This window comes from Tupaia chinensis, unplaced genomic scaffold, assembly GCF_000334495.1.
Source record: "Tupaia chinensis unplaced genomic scaffold, TupChi_1.0 Scaffold150006_1, whole genome shotgun sequence".
In the NCBI taxonomy this organism is placed as follows: domain Eukaryota; kingdom Metazoa; phylum Chordata; class Mammalia; order Scandentia; family Tupaiidae; genus Tupaia; species Tupaia belangeri.
Window position 1 is genome coordinate 30,399 of NW_006209847.1, and position 21,272 is coordinate 51,670.

General features: G+C 36.1%; 1 protein-coding gene across 1 annotated transcript in view; it reads left to right on the top strand.

The window, feature by feature from the left end:
• Positions 1 to 21,272, top strand: part of TAFA2 (TAFA chemokine like family member 2) — a 154,750-nt gene that overhangs the window by 19,948 nt on the left and 113,530 nt on the right. Inside the window, exon 2 of the mRNA XM_006171917.2 lies at positions 19,000 to 19,106. Coding sequence (XP_006171979.1) covers positions 19,000 to 19,106 — 107 coding nt within the window. The remainder of the gene's footprint in view (positions 1 to 18,999; positions 19,107 to 21,272) is intronic.

Here is a 21,272-nt window from a genome sequence, read left to right on the forward strand (position 1 = left end):
AAAGTTGAACTGAGGTAGAGGGCATGTGCTCCCCAGATAGTTCACAATTGGATAATATCCCCAAATAGACTAAGAATTAATTGTATTACCATCAACATTTGATGTTTGTACAATGTGGTGTCAGCAGATGGTGTCAGGGGCTCTGTGAACTTGATTATTTTTATACAATTCTCAGTACAGAGATGTAGAACTATGGGAGAGGAGTGAAAAAGGAACAAAGCTCCCCCATGACCTGACATTATGTCGTCCTTCTCCTTTTGTGCAAAATGGCAACTATTGTGAAAGCCAAGAACACTTTCTGTACTCATCATCTGTTGCATAAATATGCCCATCAATATTGTTGTAGGATAATATGGTAGAAGGAAAACAAATTTGTAATCAGAGGACCTGAGTATGGGCTAAAACTCTCATTTAGGGATAGATCCCTACCAGGCAAGCCACTTAACCTTTCTGAGCCTCACTTTTCTTATTTCTATTCAGTTAATAGCATCTTACTCACTGTGTTGGATAATGACTATAAAAGCATTTTATCCATTCAAAAGAAACTCATATAAGCAAAAAATATAATTTTAGATGTGTCCTACAGTAAAAATGTATAATCCTATTTAGCAATTGCTGTTTTATTTTTTCAGTAAAGAAAATATAGCCAAATGTTAATAATGGAAGGAAGCAGAAAACTCATAGGAGGCAGGGCAACATGTTTGAAATGTTTTTGTTTTGCTTATATTATTCAGCTTAGATATTAATTATCTGTGAGCTTCTTTTTTCCTCTCTCACTCAAATTATTCTACATTGCTTTTATAATCTCCTCCTCATCATATAGATATATTGAATGGTAGTTATAAGACACAATGCATGTTGGTAACCTAGAGAACCTGTTGTTATGTTTTCTTTTGTATTTCTATGGCATATCATAATAATTCATGGATATTGCAGTAAAGTCTTTATGAAAAAATAATAAACTTTGTACTGATAAAAGTCTTTCCATTTAGCTGCTCAACATTTTAAGATATTTTGATTAAAGGCAAATTTTGAAAAATAGAATGTGTCTAATGTTAAGGGGCATCTACAAGTGTGCTACAAGAATGGAGTGTACTACAAATCTTTGCCACTGCAAATCTGCAGGTGTTTCCTATTTATATTAATTGGAAATAGCAATAATGTCATATGTGCTAATAGTGAACTACCCAAAGAGCTTACTGAGTGCTTCTCTTTGAGAATATTTAATAATCAAATGATGAAAAGGGTTTGCATAGACTTTACATACATAGGCTTACATCTTCTGCATGTAGCATCTTAACCATATTTAAAGGTTTATTTCAATTACTTTCTGCTTCAGACTTTGGCTGAACATTTATTGAGGACCTACATAGTATCAGGAGTAGCAAGGTTGCTTCACATTTGTTATTTAATGTGACAACCAAAACAGTGGAGTAACTAATTCTCAGATAATCCATTTACTGTATCCTGAGTTTTTCCAAAAGGATTTCAAAAGGTCAGAGAGTTGGTAGTGTTTTATTTTTTATTTTGTAAATAGGAAACTTGATTAATGTTCTTCATATGACCACTTCGTTGAATATACAATTGGAATCAAGCTTGAAGGGCCAGCCCTGTAACCTAGTAGTTAAGGTAGCCAGATCTCCCATGGCTGATCATAATTTGAATCCCTGAAAAATACACCAGGCATATGTGTATGCATGCCCCAAATTTTAACAGAATAGGGAAACGGAGGAGAAGAGATTGGTGAGCACACATGTCCTTTGGCATATTAAAAAAAAGACTCAAACTAGAAATTTTACTACTGGCTTATACTTTATGTGTTTTGCTAGGATTTCACAAAGATACCCCTTTGCCTAAGCTTGTATTTTCTTTCTAATCCATTTTACTCCTTCATTCAGTATTCCAAGCGTCATTACTTACATGATTTCACAAATCTTACTTTTAATCCTCTATTATGCATCCTTAGAAGGAAGGAATTGAGTCTTGTTGATCTTGGTATACCTCACGAGGCCCACCATAGAGTCTTGCATAAAATAAGCATTTAATCATTGATATTTTGGGTAAATACATGGTATTTCCCAGGTGAAACTTTGAGTAAGTACCTACATTTCTATTAAATTAACCTGATAAGTGTGTCTGTGGTGACTGTTTAATAATATTATGTTCCAAGGACACATGTGCAGTAACAATAATTTGTGTGATTGCAGGCTGTTTTTTTGAATTTAATTAAGATATGCCTTTATATTCTTTCCTTTATAGAAATTACTAGAAAACAAATCATACATTATGCCAAACTTATATTTACTAGCTGAAACATTAATTAAATTGTTTACTATGTTACCTTCAAACCTCAAATCAAGAACTGACAACATTTAAAAATCAGAGTATAGGTCTCATATGGGCAGAGATCTTGCCCATTTTATTCACAGCTATGGCACCGGTACTTAGAGTAATAATAGATGTTTAATAAGGGACCAGCAGTTGGCGTAATGACTATGTCACTGGACTCCCATGTAGTTGACTGCAGTTCAAGTCCCGGACCCGGCGGCTTAAACTCACGCCGGGTGTGTGTGCATGTGTGCCCAAGATCCCAAGAGGAGATAGGAGGAGAAGAGATTGTGGCGTGGCCATCCCCCCTGGGGGCTGATTTCTTGCTTTCTATCTCTCTTTCTGGCAAGCGCATGCGCCCTATAGCAAAAACCTCTCCAAAAAAAGAAAAAAAATAGATGTTTAATAATATTTGTTGAGTGATCATTGAGGCTGTAGTTACATTGGATAATGAACCTTTTAAAAAATATAATAGAGTATTAGGATTATAACTTATAAAACACTTTCACATATGTTTTCTTCTTTGATTCTAATCACAGTCCTGAAGTAGTTTAGGCAAGTAATATTACCTTTATTTAATAAAATAATCAACTGAGGCAAAGAGAGATTAAATGACTCCAGAAATTATATACCTAAACTGTTAACAGGCGATCCAGTCTTGATTGCAAATATTCTCACTCTAAATACTGTGTTCTTTCTGTGTTATCACATAGTAGGTAGAGTGGATAAGAATAGAATAGAAGGCTGGACAGAACAATCATGTTAGGCAGCTTCCTGGAATATTATATGTAATAATTGGAGTGTTTGGCACCTGAAAGATGATTTGACCAAGGAGGCAATGTTACTGAGCTGGGTGGAAGACTGAATTTGAGCCAATTCTTAATTGTCATTTAAGCCTTACACTAGGAAGAAAACTAAGTACAGTCTTTTTATTCTCTTTTTACTTTTTTGCCTCCATTTTCAAGCTTATCTGAACCATAAGCTATTTAAGGCTTCAAACTTTTACCAAAGTCTTCTAAGCATCCTTTTGTACTATTTAGTTTTTGTTCCCACCAGCTGAAAAGAACCAGCTGACTGGTATTTTTATACCTTGTACTTTATTGTTTTCCTCCAGTGTTTTCTACCCGACGCCAAAGTGCAGATGCTGTGATTGCTACTTCTAGCTCCAGACATCTGTTTTTCAGTAGGTCCTTTTCTTTCTTTCATTCTCAATTATAATCTTTATGTGCTACTGCTAAACTATAGAGTGGAAACATCAGACCTCATCCTTACGAGAATGAACGCTCTGTTTTTAGCCTCTAGATTCTCTCATGGAAGGCAAATGTAGCTATAAGTTGCATTTGTACACTAGTTGTCTTTGAATCTAAAGACATTAAGATATTCCTATATGCATAATTATTTGATGTAACATCAATCATTTAAAGTCTGTAGGTCTGGGCACAGTTATTAATGGGGTAGACAAGAAACACAGGGAAGATAATCAGTTTGCTTAAGATTTGGTTTTATCTGCTCTTTCTGTGTTTGTTTTTCCTTTTTCTCATCCAAGTCAAAATATACACAGCCCTTGATTAGAAAGTGCTGTCTGTTCTAAAACATACCAGAAATATGACAGCTAGATCCGAGTCCCCACGTTATATGCCCACAGGCTGTAATTGACATGCAGTGTTCTTAAAAATGGGATTAATTGCGAGCATTTAAAAGTTGAGAGGTTTCAGATATGATTCTGGATTTCTGGCTCTTCATGGAAAGCAAAAGAGTGTGTTCACAAGGGGCAATCACTCTCTTATGCTACCAAGGGGCTGATGCTGAGCGGTGTCTGGAGGTGAATTGGACGGTGAGACTGAGTCCTCATTCTCCCTCCTACCTGCCAGGTCCCCAGTGGCCGCATCATCTATTTCTAGACAGTTTTGTCTCTCTATATAATATTATATTGGCAAACATGAACTAAATCTAGTTCTCATATATAATTTACCTCTTTGTGAACAGTGAAAAAAAAATGGCCAACTTATCTTTTTTAGTAAACCTAGAAAAAAGTTAGTAAGAATGATTTTAAAAGATTTTACTTTCCACTGTGGGAAATATGATATTGGGATCATTGTTTTCATTATTAAGCTTTTCCTGGAAGGAATTTGAGGACTGGGGAGGAAGACCTGGTTTTGAGTTCTTGTTCTGCCACTTACTTTGACCTTAAACAAATCACTTCACTTCCAGTGAACTTGGATCCTGTCTCTGCAAGGGGGATGATTCTATCTGCCAGCCTTCTGTTCATGTGTATCAAATGTTGTCATGAATGTGAAAACTCTTTGTGTGCCATATGGACTGTGCAATAGTAAAATGCTTTGTGGGAAAATAGAGCTATAGCATATAGCAGATTCAAGGAGCTTGGAACCTGGTTTCAGACACAGGACTTACATGCAATATAAATAACTTTTAAAAGTGCCCTACTGCCTACAAGGGGTGTGGACATTAGATGTTCTCACATGTAAGGAAATGTATGTAATCATGCAGTGTAATCAAACTCAAAACAGAAAGGACAAATACAAAGGGTCTCAAAATGGTAGAATATACAATGAGTATTATGAAAAAACTATGCATGGCATTAAATTTTTTCACTGAAATAAGCTCATATTTTAATTCTTTTTTCATAAATATTTGAAGTCCTCTCATGTAGTATTTCTTCCATTTGTTAATTCATTTGATCCATGCATACTTATTCTGTACCTACTCTGTGAAAAGCATTATATGTGCTGGAGAGAAAGTAGTCAAGTGGAAGGCTTAGGTTTTTGCTCTTATAGTGGTTTACCTTCTAGTAGGGTGAGAGAAAGAGAGAGAGAATAAACAAATTATCCAAGAACGAGCACTTATCATTTCAAAAACTGTTCAGTACCAGTTCAAAAAATGTACATTTTATAGTGAGCCAATGAGTAGATGTTTTCCTTATGATTCTTCCTGTGTTATCTTTTTCCCCTTATTTTTAATATGCTATCTTTTCCCCTTAATTTTAATATATATAAAATTCACCATCTTTACTACTTCTAAATGTACAATTTAGTAGAATTATTTATATTTATGATGTTGTGAAACCATTACCATTATTCACATTTTGGTTATCCCATACAGAAATACTATACCCATTAAACAATCGTGGTTCATTTTCCCTTTCTCCAGCATCTGGTAACCTCTATTTTACTTTCTGTCTCCATGAACTTACCTGTTAGAATTATTGCATGTAAGAGGAATCATACAATATTTGTACTTTTGTGACTGGCTTATTTCACTTTAGCATGTTTTCACAGTTTATTTATGCTGTAGTGTGGATACAAATTTCATTTTTTAAGGCTAAATTATATTTCTTTGTATGTATCACAAACTGTTTATCCATTCTCCATATCGCTTATTTTAATATGTTTTGTAAGTAAATCTAATCCTTTATCGTTTACAAAGTACTTTCATATCCATTGCACTTGGCAAGAAAAGTGTTAGCTCAGGGAGTACTGGTTAAATTGTTGCTGAACTGGAGTGGTATCTGCCACAATTGTTTTGTGTAATATTCTACCTGATGTGTCTTGAATTCTTGTTTCCAACAATTGAAGTACGAGGATATCAGTTGGGAGGAGGAAATAAGGTCGGTAGGTTTTCAGCAAATATGAAATGACAATGACAGTAGTTTGCACTTGTCCTGTATACTCCTCTTACACAGGACTTTCTTCTACCCAGGGTGTTTTGGAGCATTTTTCTAAAATGGACTCAGGTAATAGACTTCTACTATCACCTTGAGACATAATTTCACAATCTAATAAATCACACCATTGGGAAAATTTCTCAAGATTGCACATTTAACCATTTGACTGCTGCTTTGTAGTGTAATTACATCTTGTCAGAAATGAAACAAAATTCATCCCTAAGGAAAATGTTGGAGGTGGCCAGATGTAGTTGATGGCCAGATGTAGTGGACAGCCAGAGAAGGTAGAGTTAGTGTACATTATGCAATCGATTTTATTCAGAGAGGGAAGTCCAAGATATTGGAGAGGGTAAAAAAAAAGTGATATTTAAAAAGGGGGCTCAAATCTTGTTGCAAAAGAAACAAATCAGAAAACAATATATTTTATGTCTTCCTGTAGGCTGTAGCTTATAGCACCTGTCAGTTGCTGCTTTTTTAAAAAAATAAATTTTGTTGTGTATATTTGAGGTTTACAAAATGAAGTTATAAAATACATTGAGATACATATAACTGCATTGATTCTTAATCAGTTAAAGTCTCAGTTGCTTGCACTATTAACTGAGAGCTGAGTGTAGTGCTTTGCTATATTAAAATCAGATAATGTTCAACGCTTCCCTCAAAGACAGTTCATAAGATATATGAAGTTACGTATAAATATTGAACCCGTACAAGGACTACATACAAAAATGCACTTATAGAAGTGCACAGGTTTCAGTGTCACTCTCTTTCACTGTGCTTTGTGAAGTTACTGTGCTCAGGATTTAAAGCCAGTATACATAGTTGTCCAAAAATATTGCTTAAACTATTCCTCTTAAAGTGTGAACCTGGTGAACTTGATTAAACAGCTTCTTTTGAACCCTTTGCTGCTGATTTCTTTCGAGGACATAGACTGTCATGCATTTCTACACATAGTTGTCACTGTCTTTGTCATGCTTTGTTCGCTTTTATCATTTTTTATAAGCTTATTTATTTCTTCTATGAGTAAGAGACAAAGATAGAGAGAGAGAAACGGCTCTCCTCAACAGTCTTGACTCTACAATCCACGCCCTATCTAACAGTCTCAGAGCATATGTGTACCTGGCATACTCAGAGCGATCTCCAAGTATGAACCCAGAACTTGCCATGTGGATCGGTCTCCCAGGCCATGTGTTGCCACTGTGCCACTGTCTGGATCCTGCTTTTATCATTTTTGATAATCACACTGAGATGTGTTAATGTTGCTGCATAGGGGGATGTTTGTATAAGGGAAGGTTTTCAGACATGCAATTTTGAGTTTGCTTATCAAAAGGTTCTATGCTGACAGGAGGTTTCATGTTGCAATGGTTGTAGTAAAAGTGTTTTTCTCTCTCGAATGTGTGCTGTTAACCAGCTAGTGTTTGTTGGTACTTTGGTCATACTGGATGGCTAAAAACACAAAGAGAAGAATCCAACATTTCTATGGCTATAGCCACAGTGGGAATAAATGTCCTTGGACTGCAGACTTTATCCTAACAAAGAACTCCTAAAGATTAATTTTTTGCATTTTCTTCACTCATTCTTTCACTCTTACACTAGCACGAAGGAGAGGGAGCTTAGGTGGAGTGGATTCTGTTTGTGGCCTCATTTCCCCAGGTACCCCAGAGCAAAAACAATACAAATACTGAACTACTCCCAGTACTCCCAGTGGTGATAGAGTGGAGAAATATTTATAACAGATTCCTTTGCCATAGTTTATTTGTATTAATAACTATAAAGTCTTATTAAAAAAGAAAGAAAATTTTTTTATGAGCACTGTATATGAAACTTGGACATTCGTGTGGAGCTCTCTCTCTCTCTTTTTTTTTCTTTCAGGTTTTTGGCATAGGGTATGTGTGCTTGCCAAAAAGAGAGAGAGAGAGACAGTGAGAGGAGAAGTAAGATTCATACTCTAGTGAGGGTGACCACACTGCAATCCCTTCTCCCGTATTCTCCTCCTGGGATTTTGGGCATGCATGCACACATGCCCAGCATGATTTTCAAGCCACCAAGTCTGGGACTAAAACTGGGGTTGGCCATGTGGGAGTCCAGTACTTTAACCACCATACCACCTACAGACCTGCTATTTCTCTTTTTCACCATACATTATCTCAAAATTAAATACTAGGTTTGTGAGTTAGCCATCTATAAATGGTCAAATAGAATTGAAAGTTTATGTTTGTTCTATTTAATGATGCTCTACGTAACAGTTGTTCAATGTAGCTATCTCTGTATCATTCAGGAGTAGATGCTTTGTGAATTGTCTACATCATAAAGTGTCTGCCTGTCTCCTACCACCTGTTTCTAGCCATATTGTGACATAATGTCATTGCAGTAAGAGGCCAAGAGGAGGTAAATCTGGATTTTTCCAATTGTTGGCACTTTGCTGGAAATTCTTGTAAGAGAGGAGATCAAAATGAAAATGGTTTTATGGTGAGTAGATTTCAATTATCCAGCCCTCCTTTGCAAACATTGTCAAGATTTGGCAGTAGGTATACATTTTAAATATAATTGTGTAAGCTGAATTTGTTTCCCATTAAAGAACTTTAAATCATTTTAAATTTTAGCTCAGACTTAACTTTGCTGGTGAGTTATTTTTTGTTGTCATTTATTTCTTGTTATAAAGGTTCAGTATGAAATCCCGTTTTTGGTCATACTATGTCATATAAATACAATGCTTTTTGTTATTTTTTCCCTGTGAATAGAACTGATTTAGATCCTGGTAGTAATAGCTCATAATTAAAAAGAAAAATATCAATAAACAAATAGTAAGGATGAGGCACTGAATACAAAAATGTAGAGGCATAAAAATATCGTTTAGGGATAATATTATGAAGTAGAAAGATATGAAATATAGCTCTTACAGATACACTGTCCACAAAGCACTTACAGCCACTGGAAAGTAGTAACATGCCTCAACAGGGCTTGTTAAGAATGAAGGACGTACACTTAATGCTGTCTTCTTGATGCTTTGTGGTGCCTGTAAGACATACATGGAAATCAATCAACTAGTTATTCCTTCCTGAATGAAGAAGTGAATCATAGGAGAATTTTAAATGACTGTATCATAGCTAATGTTTATAGATTTCTTACTGTGTGTCAGGATCTGTGTTTAATACTTTATGTAAACTGACTCATCTACTATCCTAACATCTGTAATATCTGGATAATAGTACAGAACAGAAAACTAAGGCCTTGTGAAATTGAATAGTGTATCTCAAAAAACTGGTAGGTAGCCAAGTCTCAGACCTCTGATTTTAAGCCACATGCTTTTAATGGCCATATTAGACCAAATTTCCTATATTTTCAGCCAGAATAAACAATCAGGATTTTTTCAATTGGCCAGCAGAACTGAAGCCAAATTGAAGAAGTAGTTTTTAGCCATTTCTTCTTGGGTCTGTATGCAGAAAATGGCCAATCAAGAACAAATGAAAATTTTGCTATTTTAGTTCTTGCCATCCACTGTGAAATTTTAAACTTTATTTTTAAACAAGTGTGTTTCCATATAGAAATCAACGTTAATTTCTTGCTTAAAATAATGTAGTTGAAAGCTAGGATAGAGTTGGTAGATATGGCTATAAAATTATAGAATAATGAGTTAAATGTGAATCTCACATACTTTTCCATTTAAATTGGCATCTTGCATTTTTACCTGGCCACTCCACCTAAGCTTGCCACTTCTGGTGTCGCAATTCCGTTAGACTGATGTCTGGTAGACACAGAGCACTTCGTTTTGAAAGTTTTAACTCACTGTTCATCAGACCATGCAGTGTGTATAAATGATAAATGGTGCACCATTTAAAGCTTGATCATTTTATAGTCCCAGAGGGCACAGTAATGGAATATACTGGTACTTTATCCAGTCTCATGACAATGAGGTGATTTTCTTTGATCATTTTCTAGGTAACTGAGAGCTAGCACTTTATTGTAGACTTTTCTTTATTGCACACCTGCCTCAAAAGCAACATGTGCCATTAGAACTCCTTACAGAGTGTGGGGAGCATCGTTTAGTCTTTGAAGGAGGACTGAGGCAATGGACAGGAGATCTGGATTCAAGACTTATAGTAGTGACCACTTACTGTCTTCCAATGACTCTTTCAGTTATGTTACCTAGGGATACTCATACCTGCAGAGCTTGACTCAGAGAATTAACATAAGGTTTCAATGCGATATCAAATGAGCCTATACATTTGAAACTAAAAAATCATAAAATGACAAATATTACAAGTGATATTAATAACCTTACTTAGCATGTTGTGCTCTATATATCTCTACAGGCATTTATCCTATACTTAATGTGAAATTCTCACATTTGTAAGTGTGATGTCCATTCTCTGATATCCCAGTATCCATATTCATTTTTCAGAGCCATCAGAAAACACTGAATGTTTGTTAGCCCTGCTTCTGAATTTAGCTCATTGCTTCATCTTCCTTTTTAGTTCTATTAACTTGGGTTAAATGCCTAAAAGGCAACTTCATTTCTCTGAAGCTCATATTGAGCTTTAGTATTTGTTCCTCAAAGAGTTTTTATTTTCCACTCATTCCCAGTCAGGAGATTGTGTTCCAGTTATTGTTAATAAGACATAATGGCCCCCATGTGGTGGTGTATGTGGTAGGGACACTGCTGTGTGATACCGGGAAGGCCGCCCAAACCTACTGAACTCACTGGGTTTACCCTTGGGTTCGTCCATGATTCTGGCTGGCTGCAGGGCTGAGGGGAGGATCACGGCATGAATTCCCTGTTGAGAGTACATGTTTCTCTCTTTTTTTCTCCATCCTTCTTTTTCAAAAAAAATTTAAACGTCATAAGCTACAGTTTGCTGAGTGTCTGCTTTATGACTGCCTCTGTGTATATGCATTATATATGTTGTATATTTCCATACAACAATTCCACCAATATGAATTCCATGGGAGAGCGTTGAGATTGAAAGTAAACTTGACAAATTCATTGAACTACTAATATGTGTTGAAACCCAGGATCACGCTCCAGCTGCTACTTTCTGACTGGTACTTCTCTCCCATGCTGTGAGAGAAGGACCTTTGAAAAAATAGTAAGACCTCTGATTTATCATATATCTCTCTTTTAAGTTCAAACCATCTTATTATTTCTTGTTTATTTGCATGACATTTCTATTTGAGAAAATAGGTGACATTCTCATTTTATATAGAGCAGAGGAGAACAAATAATTTAGTTCTAATACCTTTCTATTCTGTATAATTTTAGTGTGTGAGTGGTAAAGGCATTTGCACAAATCTGACAATTTGGCTATACACTGCTAGGCATAAAGCAATAGTGCTTCTGGGTTTTTGTGCCCACCTAAATTGCAGTATTGTGGGGAAATGAATGGATGTTTGAAATTTAGGTTAAGGAATCAAATGATTGTGGTTCTTCAATGAGGTTTGCATTTGTTGCCAGGTGATCCTTAGAAACCAAGAGACCTTTCTTGGCCAAATCTCCAAGGTTGGCATCTTTACTGAATAGAATTGAAAAGGTAAATTCATTGCAAAACACTGGTGTGTATATATATATATATACATATATATATATATAATGAACACTTATAAGTAATTATTCTGATTCAGAAAAAATTGAGAAAATGATCTGATTCCAATGTCTTTGTTTTGAAATTACCTAGAAAAATACAACCTTCATAGGTTACAACCTTCATGAAAAATACAATCTTTATGACTGGCAATGAAAATGTAACTCCATAAACTTTTGATGATAATTTACAGGATAGAAAATCTAGATACTAGTTCATTAACTAGGAGATTCAGATTTAAATAAAGTGCCTGATAAGTGTTGTGTGAAATATTATAATACGATAATATTGAATATTTGATGCAAAATTAAAACAAAATTAAAAGCAATAAAAAAAATGGTTAGAATTGACCACCTCAGCTTCTGGGTGATAAACGTAAAACATATCATTATTATTTTTTTTTGGAGAGGTTTTTGCTATAGGGTGCATGTGCTTGCCAGACAGACAGAGAAAGACAGAGAAACAGAAAGCGAGAAATCACCCCCCAGGGGGGATGGCCACGCCGCAATCCCTGTTTCTCCAGTCTCCTCTCGGGATCTTGGGCACGCACGCACATGCGCCCCATGTGAGTTTTAAGTCACCGGGTCCAGGACATGAACCGTGGTTGACTACGTGGGAGTCCAGCGACATAGCCATTACACTAACTGCTGGTCCCAAACATATCATTATTAATAGCGTTACATGATTACATCCTTCTGTTGTTGCTTTTGTCATCAAGTGTGTGTGCTTATTGTACAGAGACAGAGAGCGGGAAAATGAGAAATTATCTCCTATGGGTGATGGCCGCACCACAATTCCTTTCCCTCCATTCTCCTCCTGGGATTGTGGACATATGTGCACATATGCCCAATGTGATTTTCAAGCCACTGGTCCAGGACTTGAACTGTTGATGGCCATATGGGAGTTCAACACCTTATCTGCCACACCACCTGCCAACCCCATTATACTAGAGGGTGTGTGTGTATGTGTTTTTGTGGATAAGTCAGAGAGATAAAGAGAAAATATTCCCTAAAGGAGTCTGGTCATGTCACAATCTTTTGTCCCCAGTTTCCATCCCATTAGAATTGTGGACATGTTTTCTATGGCGTGACAAGGCTGGGACTCAAACCCTTGTCAACCATGTGGGATTTGGCTTCCTCTGTGCAGCACTAACCACTGCAGTGGTACATTTATGATTATACCATAAATTTGTTACCGTATTATTATTTATATAAAACACATACATATATGAGTCTCTTGTACTTTAATTTTTTTTTTTTTTTTTGCTAGAGGGTGCATGTGCTCACTAGGGAGATAGAGACATAAAAAGAGAAGTGAGAAAGTGTCCTCATGGGAAATGGTCACACCACAATCCCTTCCCCTCCACTTCTTTCTCCTTTTGGAATTTTGAGCATGCACACACATACACCCAGTGTATTTTTAAGGCCACTGGGTCAGGGATTTGAAATTCACAGTTGGTGCTATGGCCTATATTCAGCCATGTTAGCCATATGCCATAGGCTGGCCCCCTGTACTTTAATATGCATCTCTATATATTTAATTTTTATGCCATGTATAGCTAGCTATCTAGCTAATCTAATCTCAATTCTGAGATCAATATCTACCTTTAAGGACAATTGCTATTGCAGTAATAAGTTGGGTATGTTAGATATAGTCATAGTATTTATCATGAAATGCTAGCCAGGTTAGATATTATCATTGAATAACAATGAAGTCTAGCTCGTGTCACTGGATATCTTAGTTTTAGGATTTTTGTAATAATTTTTATCAGCAAGAACAATGACTGATTTAAATTTAGAGGATACATTTTATTTGTACATAAAATACAGGCATTAGAAATAATGATAATGCCAATAATAAGTTATATTTGTAGAGTGCTTTAGGTTTACAAAAAAATTGTATCTATTCTTTACCTCATTAGAAAGTTAATCTACCTAATTTACCCTTACTTTGATATCATTAGCTTCTTACTTTCTTCTGGCTCTTTCCCATCAGCTTGTAACTTCAACACCTGATCTGGCTTTACTTCCCTTCTCTGCATGTTTCCTTCTTGTTTTAAACTTTTATTTCTTTGATGAGAAGGAGACAAAGAGTGAGAGAGATATACTCAACAGGATTTTGCAGTGGGTAATCCTCCCCGCAGCCTCCCACCAGCCAAGATCATAGCCACATGTAGGTGTGCCTGGTGTGTTCAGATCAATCGGGGGTCTGAATCTGAGCTTCCCACATGGTTCCGGTATCACACAGCAGCATCCCATCTCCAGGCCTGCGTGTTACCTGAAAGAGTTATCTGTTTTCTCTTTATTTCCTTATCTCCCACTCACTGTTCTCATTTTATCTTCTATCACTTCACCAGTATGCACACTATTCTTCAAGGCTGAGCAGGTATTTAGTATAAGGTGTAAGTGAGGTTGGCACAAGGGACAGAGGGGCCAGTGTGGCTGGAGCAAAGAGAGGGAGGGGAATAGGGATGTGAATTGAGGTCAGAGAAGTTGAGAGGGGAGATGATGTTGGATCATGTAAGAAATTAAGATTTTATTTTCATTTTAATGAGTAGGTGATTTATTTACCTTGTATAAGGTCATTCTCATCCCTTTGTCTTATTAATTGGAGCATTCGACCCTGGGGTTGATTTTTGTACTAGATTTGTCTGTAAAGTCCATAAAGTCCCTGCCACTATAATTAGTTAACACCAAGTTTGTGTGAATATTACATCAATAGAGGAAAAAAAAAACTTTAAAACACTTTTTCAAATACATTGCCTTTTATAAACTTTATTTCCACAAAAGTGTCTTAAGATCAAGGAGAGAAGCCTGGTGGTTGAATTGAGGCGTCACTTTTGTCTCCTTTATATACCAGGCTTCCCTCCTTTCGTCCTTCCTCATCTCTGTTGTAAACCAGTAAAATTTACTTTCTGCTTTTATGGGGTAATGATCATGCTTATGTCTAATGGTTTTTAAATCCAGGCTTGTTTTCAACTAAATGTACTTTTTTTCTTTTAAAATCACTTTATTAGGTATTCTTCTTCTTAATATTATTATACATTCAATAGCTATACATCATTTAGCTTTAAAGAGAATTTATGCAACAGGAAATACACCTCAGACCAGTCCCGTTGAGAATACTATATATCTATCATCAACAGGTAATAAGCCATTTCTGTGTCCCATAAATGGCTTACCTCTCTATTTTTTCCCCTAATTTCCTTTCCTACACGCTACTCTTCTCCCACCCTCCTTCCACACTGTTTCCAGTGTCCATAATTATTTTCAATGCTTTTATGCCCTCCAATCTTTCGGTCTCTACCATAGAGTGTGGACAGTCAGTATATGTTAAGTAACTAAATGTACTTTTAACAGGAGTGAGGGAGGAAGGGTTTCAAATAATCCGAAAGTCTAAGTCTCAGTGAGTTTAAGTGAAACATGCAACCCAGGAGAGAATGCTGGGAGAAAGTCTGGGAGATTTAATTGCCAGCCCTGCACTTGACAACTCTGCTTTACCATCCTTCACTGCCAAGGTTGCCATTTCTCAATTATCCTGTTTCCCTTGCAGTCCTTGAAAGATGCTGCTGCTGCTTGGGGAGCAATTTCAAGGTTTCATCTTCTGTGTGTATTTATCCTTCAGTTTCTAGTTCCCTTTCTCTTAGTTTTTGTTTTCTCAAATTTTACTGTTTTTACAAGTGAATATGACTATTGCAAACTGTGGTAGAAAATTTTAAAACTGAGACTTTATGATTAGCAAATAGAATTAAGAAGAGAATTCCCCCTTCCTGTACACTCATGCAAGATCAAGAAGAAATGTACCATTCAGCTATTATAAATATATATTTTTTCCTTTGGTTAAAAAAAAACAAAACCAAAAAACAAACACAAACAAACAAACAAAACTCTTTGATCATTCCTGTCCATTTTACTTGGTTCAAACTTGATTGCTATTTGGAATTCAGAAAAAGACATGTCCAAGATGGATTTCTTTCTTCTCTTGATATCTCTCTCTCTCTCTTTTTTAGTTTGCTCTGTTTTGTCCCAACCTTCTCTCCTTTCTCTCTCTTCTCCTAGTCGTCCTCTCCTAATTTTATCCTAAAGATATGACACATACTTGCTTTCTCCTCCTGTTGGCAAGTACACAATAAATACTGCAAATATAATAACAAGAAAAGCAGATATAGTCTCTATCTTCAGGTCCAGAAAAGGGTACTATAGGTCCCAGGAAGTCCAGTGGCTAGTGAGAAATTTTGGTGGTCCGAATGCGTATATATTTAAGAGATATTCAAGAGGTATTGTTGACAAAACATGATCATTAGCTGGACTGGGGCTGGGGTGATGTGAGAGGGAGAAAAGAGCAGTCATTACAGCTTTCCAAATGTTGACCCATATTCTCTTTCCTTTTCTTTCCTTTTCTTTTTTTTTTTTTTTCCAGCCCAGTGACTTTGTGGGTGTTTCTGTTTCCATATGTCTAGTTATCAATTTGACCAGCTGTCAGTTCTGTCATCCCATTTGGTGGGTGCACAGTGGTATGGAAGAAATGATGGGTCATTGACCTTGTAGCAGAGGCCATTAGCTATGGGAAAGCTATTATCAAGAATTATGCTAATCAGCTCTTCCTGTCAGATGAGTTTTGCTGTTCATTCTGTTATAGTATATGCAGTACAATAAAGTTGCAGGGATTGGTTGCAGACGAAGAGGGAGGATGGTTGAAAAAAATGTGAAAAAACGAGGGACTCTTAAAACTAACAGTGAAGGGGGAACCAGCAGTTAGCGTAATGGCTATGTCGCTGGACTCCCACGTAGTTGACCGCGGTTCGCGTCCCGGACCCGGTGGCTTAAAACTCACGCCGGGCACGTGTGCGTGTGTGCCCAAGATCCCAAGAGGAGAATGGAGAAGAAGGGATTGCGGCGTGACCATCCCCCCTGGGGGGTGATTTCTCGCTTTCTGTCTCTATGTCTCTCTCTCTGTCTGGCGAGCGCACGCGCCCTATAGCGAAAACCTCTCAAAAAAAAAACAAAACAGTAAAGGTGTTGAGAGGAAACAGAGATGGGAGAATTTAAAATGGACATTTGGTTTACTGAGAGAGAGAGTAGTAAACCAGATTATAGTTATAGATCAATATTTCTCTAAGAGGCTTCCTAAGGATGTCAGTATTATATTACTCTGTAAAGGTTTCTTCAAAATGCTTCTGAAAAGACTTATTTACCAATATATCTCTTGTTAAAATGATCTGTTTAAATTTGTTGAACTCAGAATATTAAAAGCAAGAGGTGAAAACTTTGTATTACATATATAAAATTTCCATGGACTTCAAAATGCTCATGGAGAATGTGTATTATGGAAAATAAACTGTGCATGGATTTTAAATTTATTTTGCACCAAAATAAACTTGTCTTTAATTCTATGTTTTTTTCATAAATTTACTCTGCTATGTGTCTCTAATACTGTGTTGACTTTGTACGGGACTGGTGCCTCACAAAAACGTCTGAACAATGATAGTAATGGTTCGCATTTATTGAGCATTTATTATCTGCTGTGGATAATGTTAAACGCTACATGAATTTTTTCATTTAGTCTTCATGCCAATGATATTATAAGGTAGATATTATTCTTATCCTCATCTCACTAACAATGGAAATGCTCTGAGTTATTACATAATTTGTTCAAAGGCGTAGCCAGTAAACAGGAAGCCTGTTTTTAAGCCCAAATTGTCCAATAAATTCAAGCTCTTCTTCTCTTTACATTAGCGTTGAAATGGCATAAGACTAAGGTTCATAGTGTTTCCAAGTCCTTCCACCATCTTATGAAAGAGACTAGCTTCCAAAGTACTCAAGGACTTAACATTCTCTTATATTATAAACATTGAGCCCTTATTACAAGCCAGTCAGTGGGCCAGATGTTTTTCATGCATTATTCCGTCTTACAGTAGAAGAGCCTGAAGGAGAAGGTCCAGAAACTTGCATGAGAAACTGAAGCGGAAGAGTCAATAAAAATAAAGTTGTGCAGAGGTCACATAGTTAGGAGTTGTTGGGGCCCGGATTCAAACCCAGACAATGTGACTCATGTTATGTTATGTTTTCATTTCCCAAGGTATGAAATATTAATATGTATCCAGATAAGATACATATTACCTATTTTTTCATGGATTTATCCATGTAGAAGGCTTTTCTTCACAACTATACAGCCATCACTTCTTGTCCCATTGTCATCTTTTTTGGAACTGGAATGTTTTGAAAGTGTAGGTGTGTAGGAAAGGATCGCTCAGAGAATCCATAAGGAGGGGATGTCAGGCGAGGCTAGGAAGTGACCCGAAGAAGTTTCATTAAAGCCAGGGCAGGCAAGAATCTGTAGGTCAAACAAAAATGAACTTCAATATAGGGAGCTGAATCTGAAAGATACCAGGAGACAGACATGCATTTGATCTTCCTCATAAATAAATACAGATGGATTCTGTTTCATTTCAGTTTTACATACCCTTTAGCAATGCAGTGATTAATGTAAGGATTTTAGAATTAGACAATTCTGGGTTTGAATGTTTACTCTATCATTAGATGTAACCTCAGGCAGATCTCCAAATTTCTTTGTCTATGAAATGGGGATGGGTATATCTATAACCCAAATTTGCTCTGAAGAACAAATGCAATAGGGTAGTATAAGGTGCTGAAGAAAGCAGGTGCCGACCTTTTATTATCTGTGGCTATTGTTTGATGATATCATTTTTTGCTTCCCTAAACTTATGAACTCAATTAAAAAATGCTAACTTGGTACTCTGCAATTGGGTTTTTAATTTTTTCTTCCATAATTCTGATTAAGTAAGGCAAGGTAGATTCCGACAATTTGGTGCCTCCAGTACTGAGTTGTGTGTATTAGATAGGTCAGGTTAGCTTGCAATAAAGAACTTATGTTAGCAGGTGACTTTTTCAAAAAGCACATTAGAAGTAATAAAGTTGAAGTGGCTTTATTCTGTGCAGGAATACATTTTTAATTTTTTTATCTAAACCGTTTCCCCTGAATATTTGACTTGGCATTGAAGAAGGAATCTTTAGAAACAATGTGAAATGATAAGTCGCTTATTTAAAAATTATTCAAATGACCATGCCTTGGATTTTGTTAATAAGTTAAGCTCTCTCATTTGGAGAGAGAAATGGTCTTATTTCCTAATTGATTTAGACTATTGCTAAAGGGATACAGACCGACTGAGGCGGGACTAAGCTTATCTTTTGCATCATACCAAGTTATTTTGTTTGGAAAATAATTTTCTGTTTGTGGTTTATGTACAGTGAACAGCATTTTCAATATAAGAAATGCAATTTTCTTGAGTTAAATGTGTTAAGGTGTCATGGAAGGCTTTAAATGTAGCACAATTGTAATGGAAAAGCAATGATTTCACAAACTTAGGATTTTTATTATTATTTTTATTTGCAGGATGAGTAAGAGATACTTACAGAAAGCAACAAAAGGAAAACTGCTAATCATAATTTTTATTGTAACCTTGTGGGGAAAGGTCGTGTCCAGTGCAAACCATCATAAAGGTAAGCTCCTCTGTTTTCTTTCTAAGCTATCTGGGACGAGGACTCCCTTTAATACAGACTGTCACATTTTGTCTTCACTGGTCTGTTAAATTTTACTAGGTATGGGTCCCTCCCGGCAATTCTCTTTAAGTAAAAATGCTGAGAGTTGTCCTGAAGATGGCTTTGATAGAGAAAGCATATTTCCAGGACTACTGCCATTTCTGTATAAGTGTTCAAAGAGTATGGAATTGTAACTCTGCCTTTTCCTCCCCTTTTAAGAGAGTGATGTTACAGTAGTGAGTTGACACGTAAGAGATAAGTTTTGAGATTGCAGTCATCCTCATAAAGAAAGCATCTTTAATGATATGTATCCTAATAATGTGTATAAATGGAAACTTTCTTTCGACGCTTTTTGTGGTTCATGTTTCTTTATGCCAGAATACTTCTTTGATCACCATTTGGACACGATTCTTAGTGAAATATTCAGTAGGGTCGATTCTGCCCTAGAACAAAGTGAGAATATTTGTTCTATTTATGTGTTAAGCTAGATGGCTCAAAATTATGCCTTTTCTGTTCTCTTTCCTGGCCATAAGACTCAGTATAATGAATAACTGCTATTTTGAAGGAATTAAAATGAAGCAATTTCTGAACTTTCTTCACCATAATCAAGTATTCATAACCCGAGAAGTCAATGTAGGTTTTTCTGTGAAATATGTTTTAAAGTTTATTCCCAGTCCACTATAAAGTTTAGAGACTAGCACTTTATTCTAGAATTTTATTCTATTTTGGGGAAAAAGGGGGATGGAAACTACTTTGAATTCCATAACACTTAAATTAGTTACTCATGAGTATTTAATTAGCATTACATGGAACATTAACGCTAGGGAGAGGAAAAACGTGGTGTGAGGGAGTAATGTCGGTACAAGAAATTTCTTACTCTGTATTTAAAACCTAAAAGAGACATCTTGTGTGACAGTATTTTATCAAGGGTTCTTTTATATTTTGAAATCCTGTTTTCAACTCACACTGTATGTTGTGTGTATATGTGTGTATACATTTTCTTTTTTTATTTATTGTAGTGCTGACCACAAATCACACTTTAAATTGTCTTTAATAATTGCTATCAGTGTAAAATCAAAAATATGTTGAGAACATTCCAAGTGCCTCCATATCAGCAACAATTAATCAAATCTAAAGACAAATTAGTCTTAAATACACCTTTAAAAAGGGTTGCAAGCTGCTGGAGCCAGGCCTTGAGATTAATAAGAGAACACATATCATCCCTTGCTATTCCTTACATTGGTCATGCCAATGCCCCTTACCAGCTTATAAAAGAAGAATTTAGAGAAATGAGGAAATTCATATGAATCATGAGTATTAGCCTGATATAGCAAATATTCCAGATAAAGATGTTTTCTCACCTCTAAATCCAAGTGATGAGGTCTCTAAGAAAATCACTCATAAATAATGCCCACTGTATATATTACATCTCGTCATTAAAGCACCTTTTAAGAATTTTTAAGATTAGTTATGTTTTAGGCTGACTCCAAAACTAATACCTTTTCTTACTTCTTGCCAAGAAAATACTTCTTAAACATAAGAAGTAGTATGTTGTTCCAGAAAACTTACTTAAAATTGCCAAATTCATTGCTTTATAGTAGTTTTGTGTGGTTTTGCTGTTCCATTTTTATCCTGACACCAATATTTTTGATGAAAATTTTATAGAGGTTTCCCCTTCCTTACCTCCTCCTCCTTTTTGTCCTTTCTTTCCTTTGTATTTTCCATACAGAACGCCATTTTGAGTTATTTTGCACATAAAATAATAAGTGTAATGCATGTGTAAATTATAGTTCACATTCATAAATGAACATGAGTGTCTTCACCATCAAATTGAGAAATATAATTTTACCATGTTCAAATGTCATTTTGCTTCATTTTAGTTCTTTTAAATTTACATAAACTGGGGACCAGCAGTTGGCATAATGGCCATGTTGCTGGACTCTCATGTAGTCGACCAACGTTTGAGTCCCAGACCTGGTGGCTTAAACTCATGCCAGGTGCATGTGTGTGCAAGCCCAAGATCCTGAGAGGAGAATGGAGGAGAAGGGATTGCAGCGTGGCCATCCCTCATGGGGGATGATTTCTCGCTTTCTGCCTCTCTGGCTCTCTCTCTCTTTCTGGTGAGTG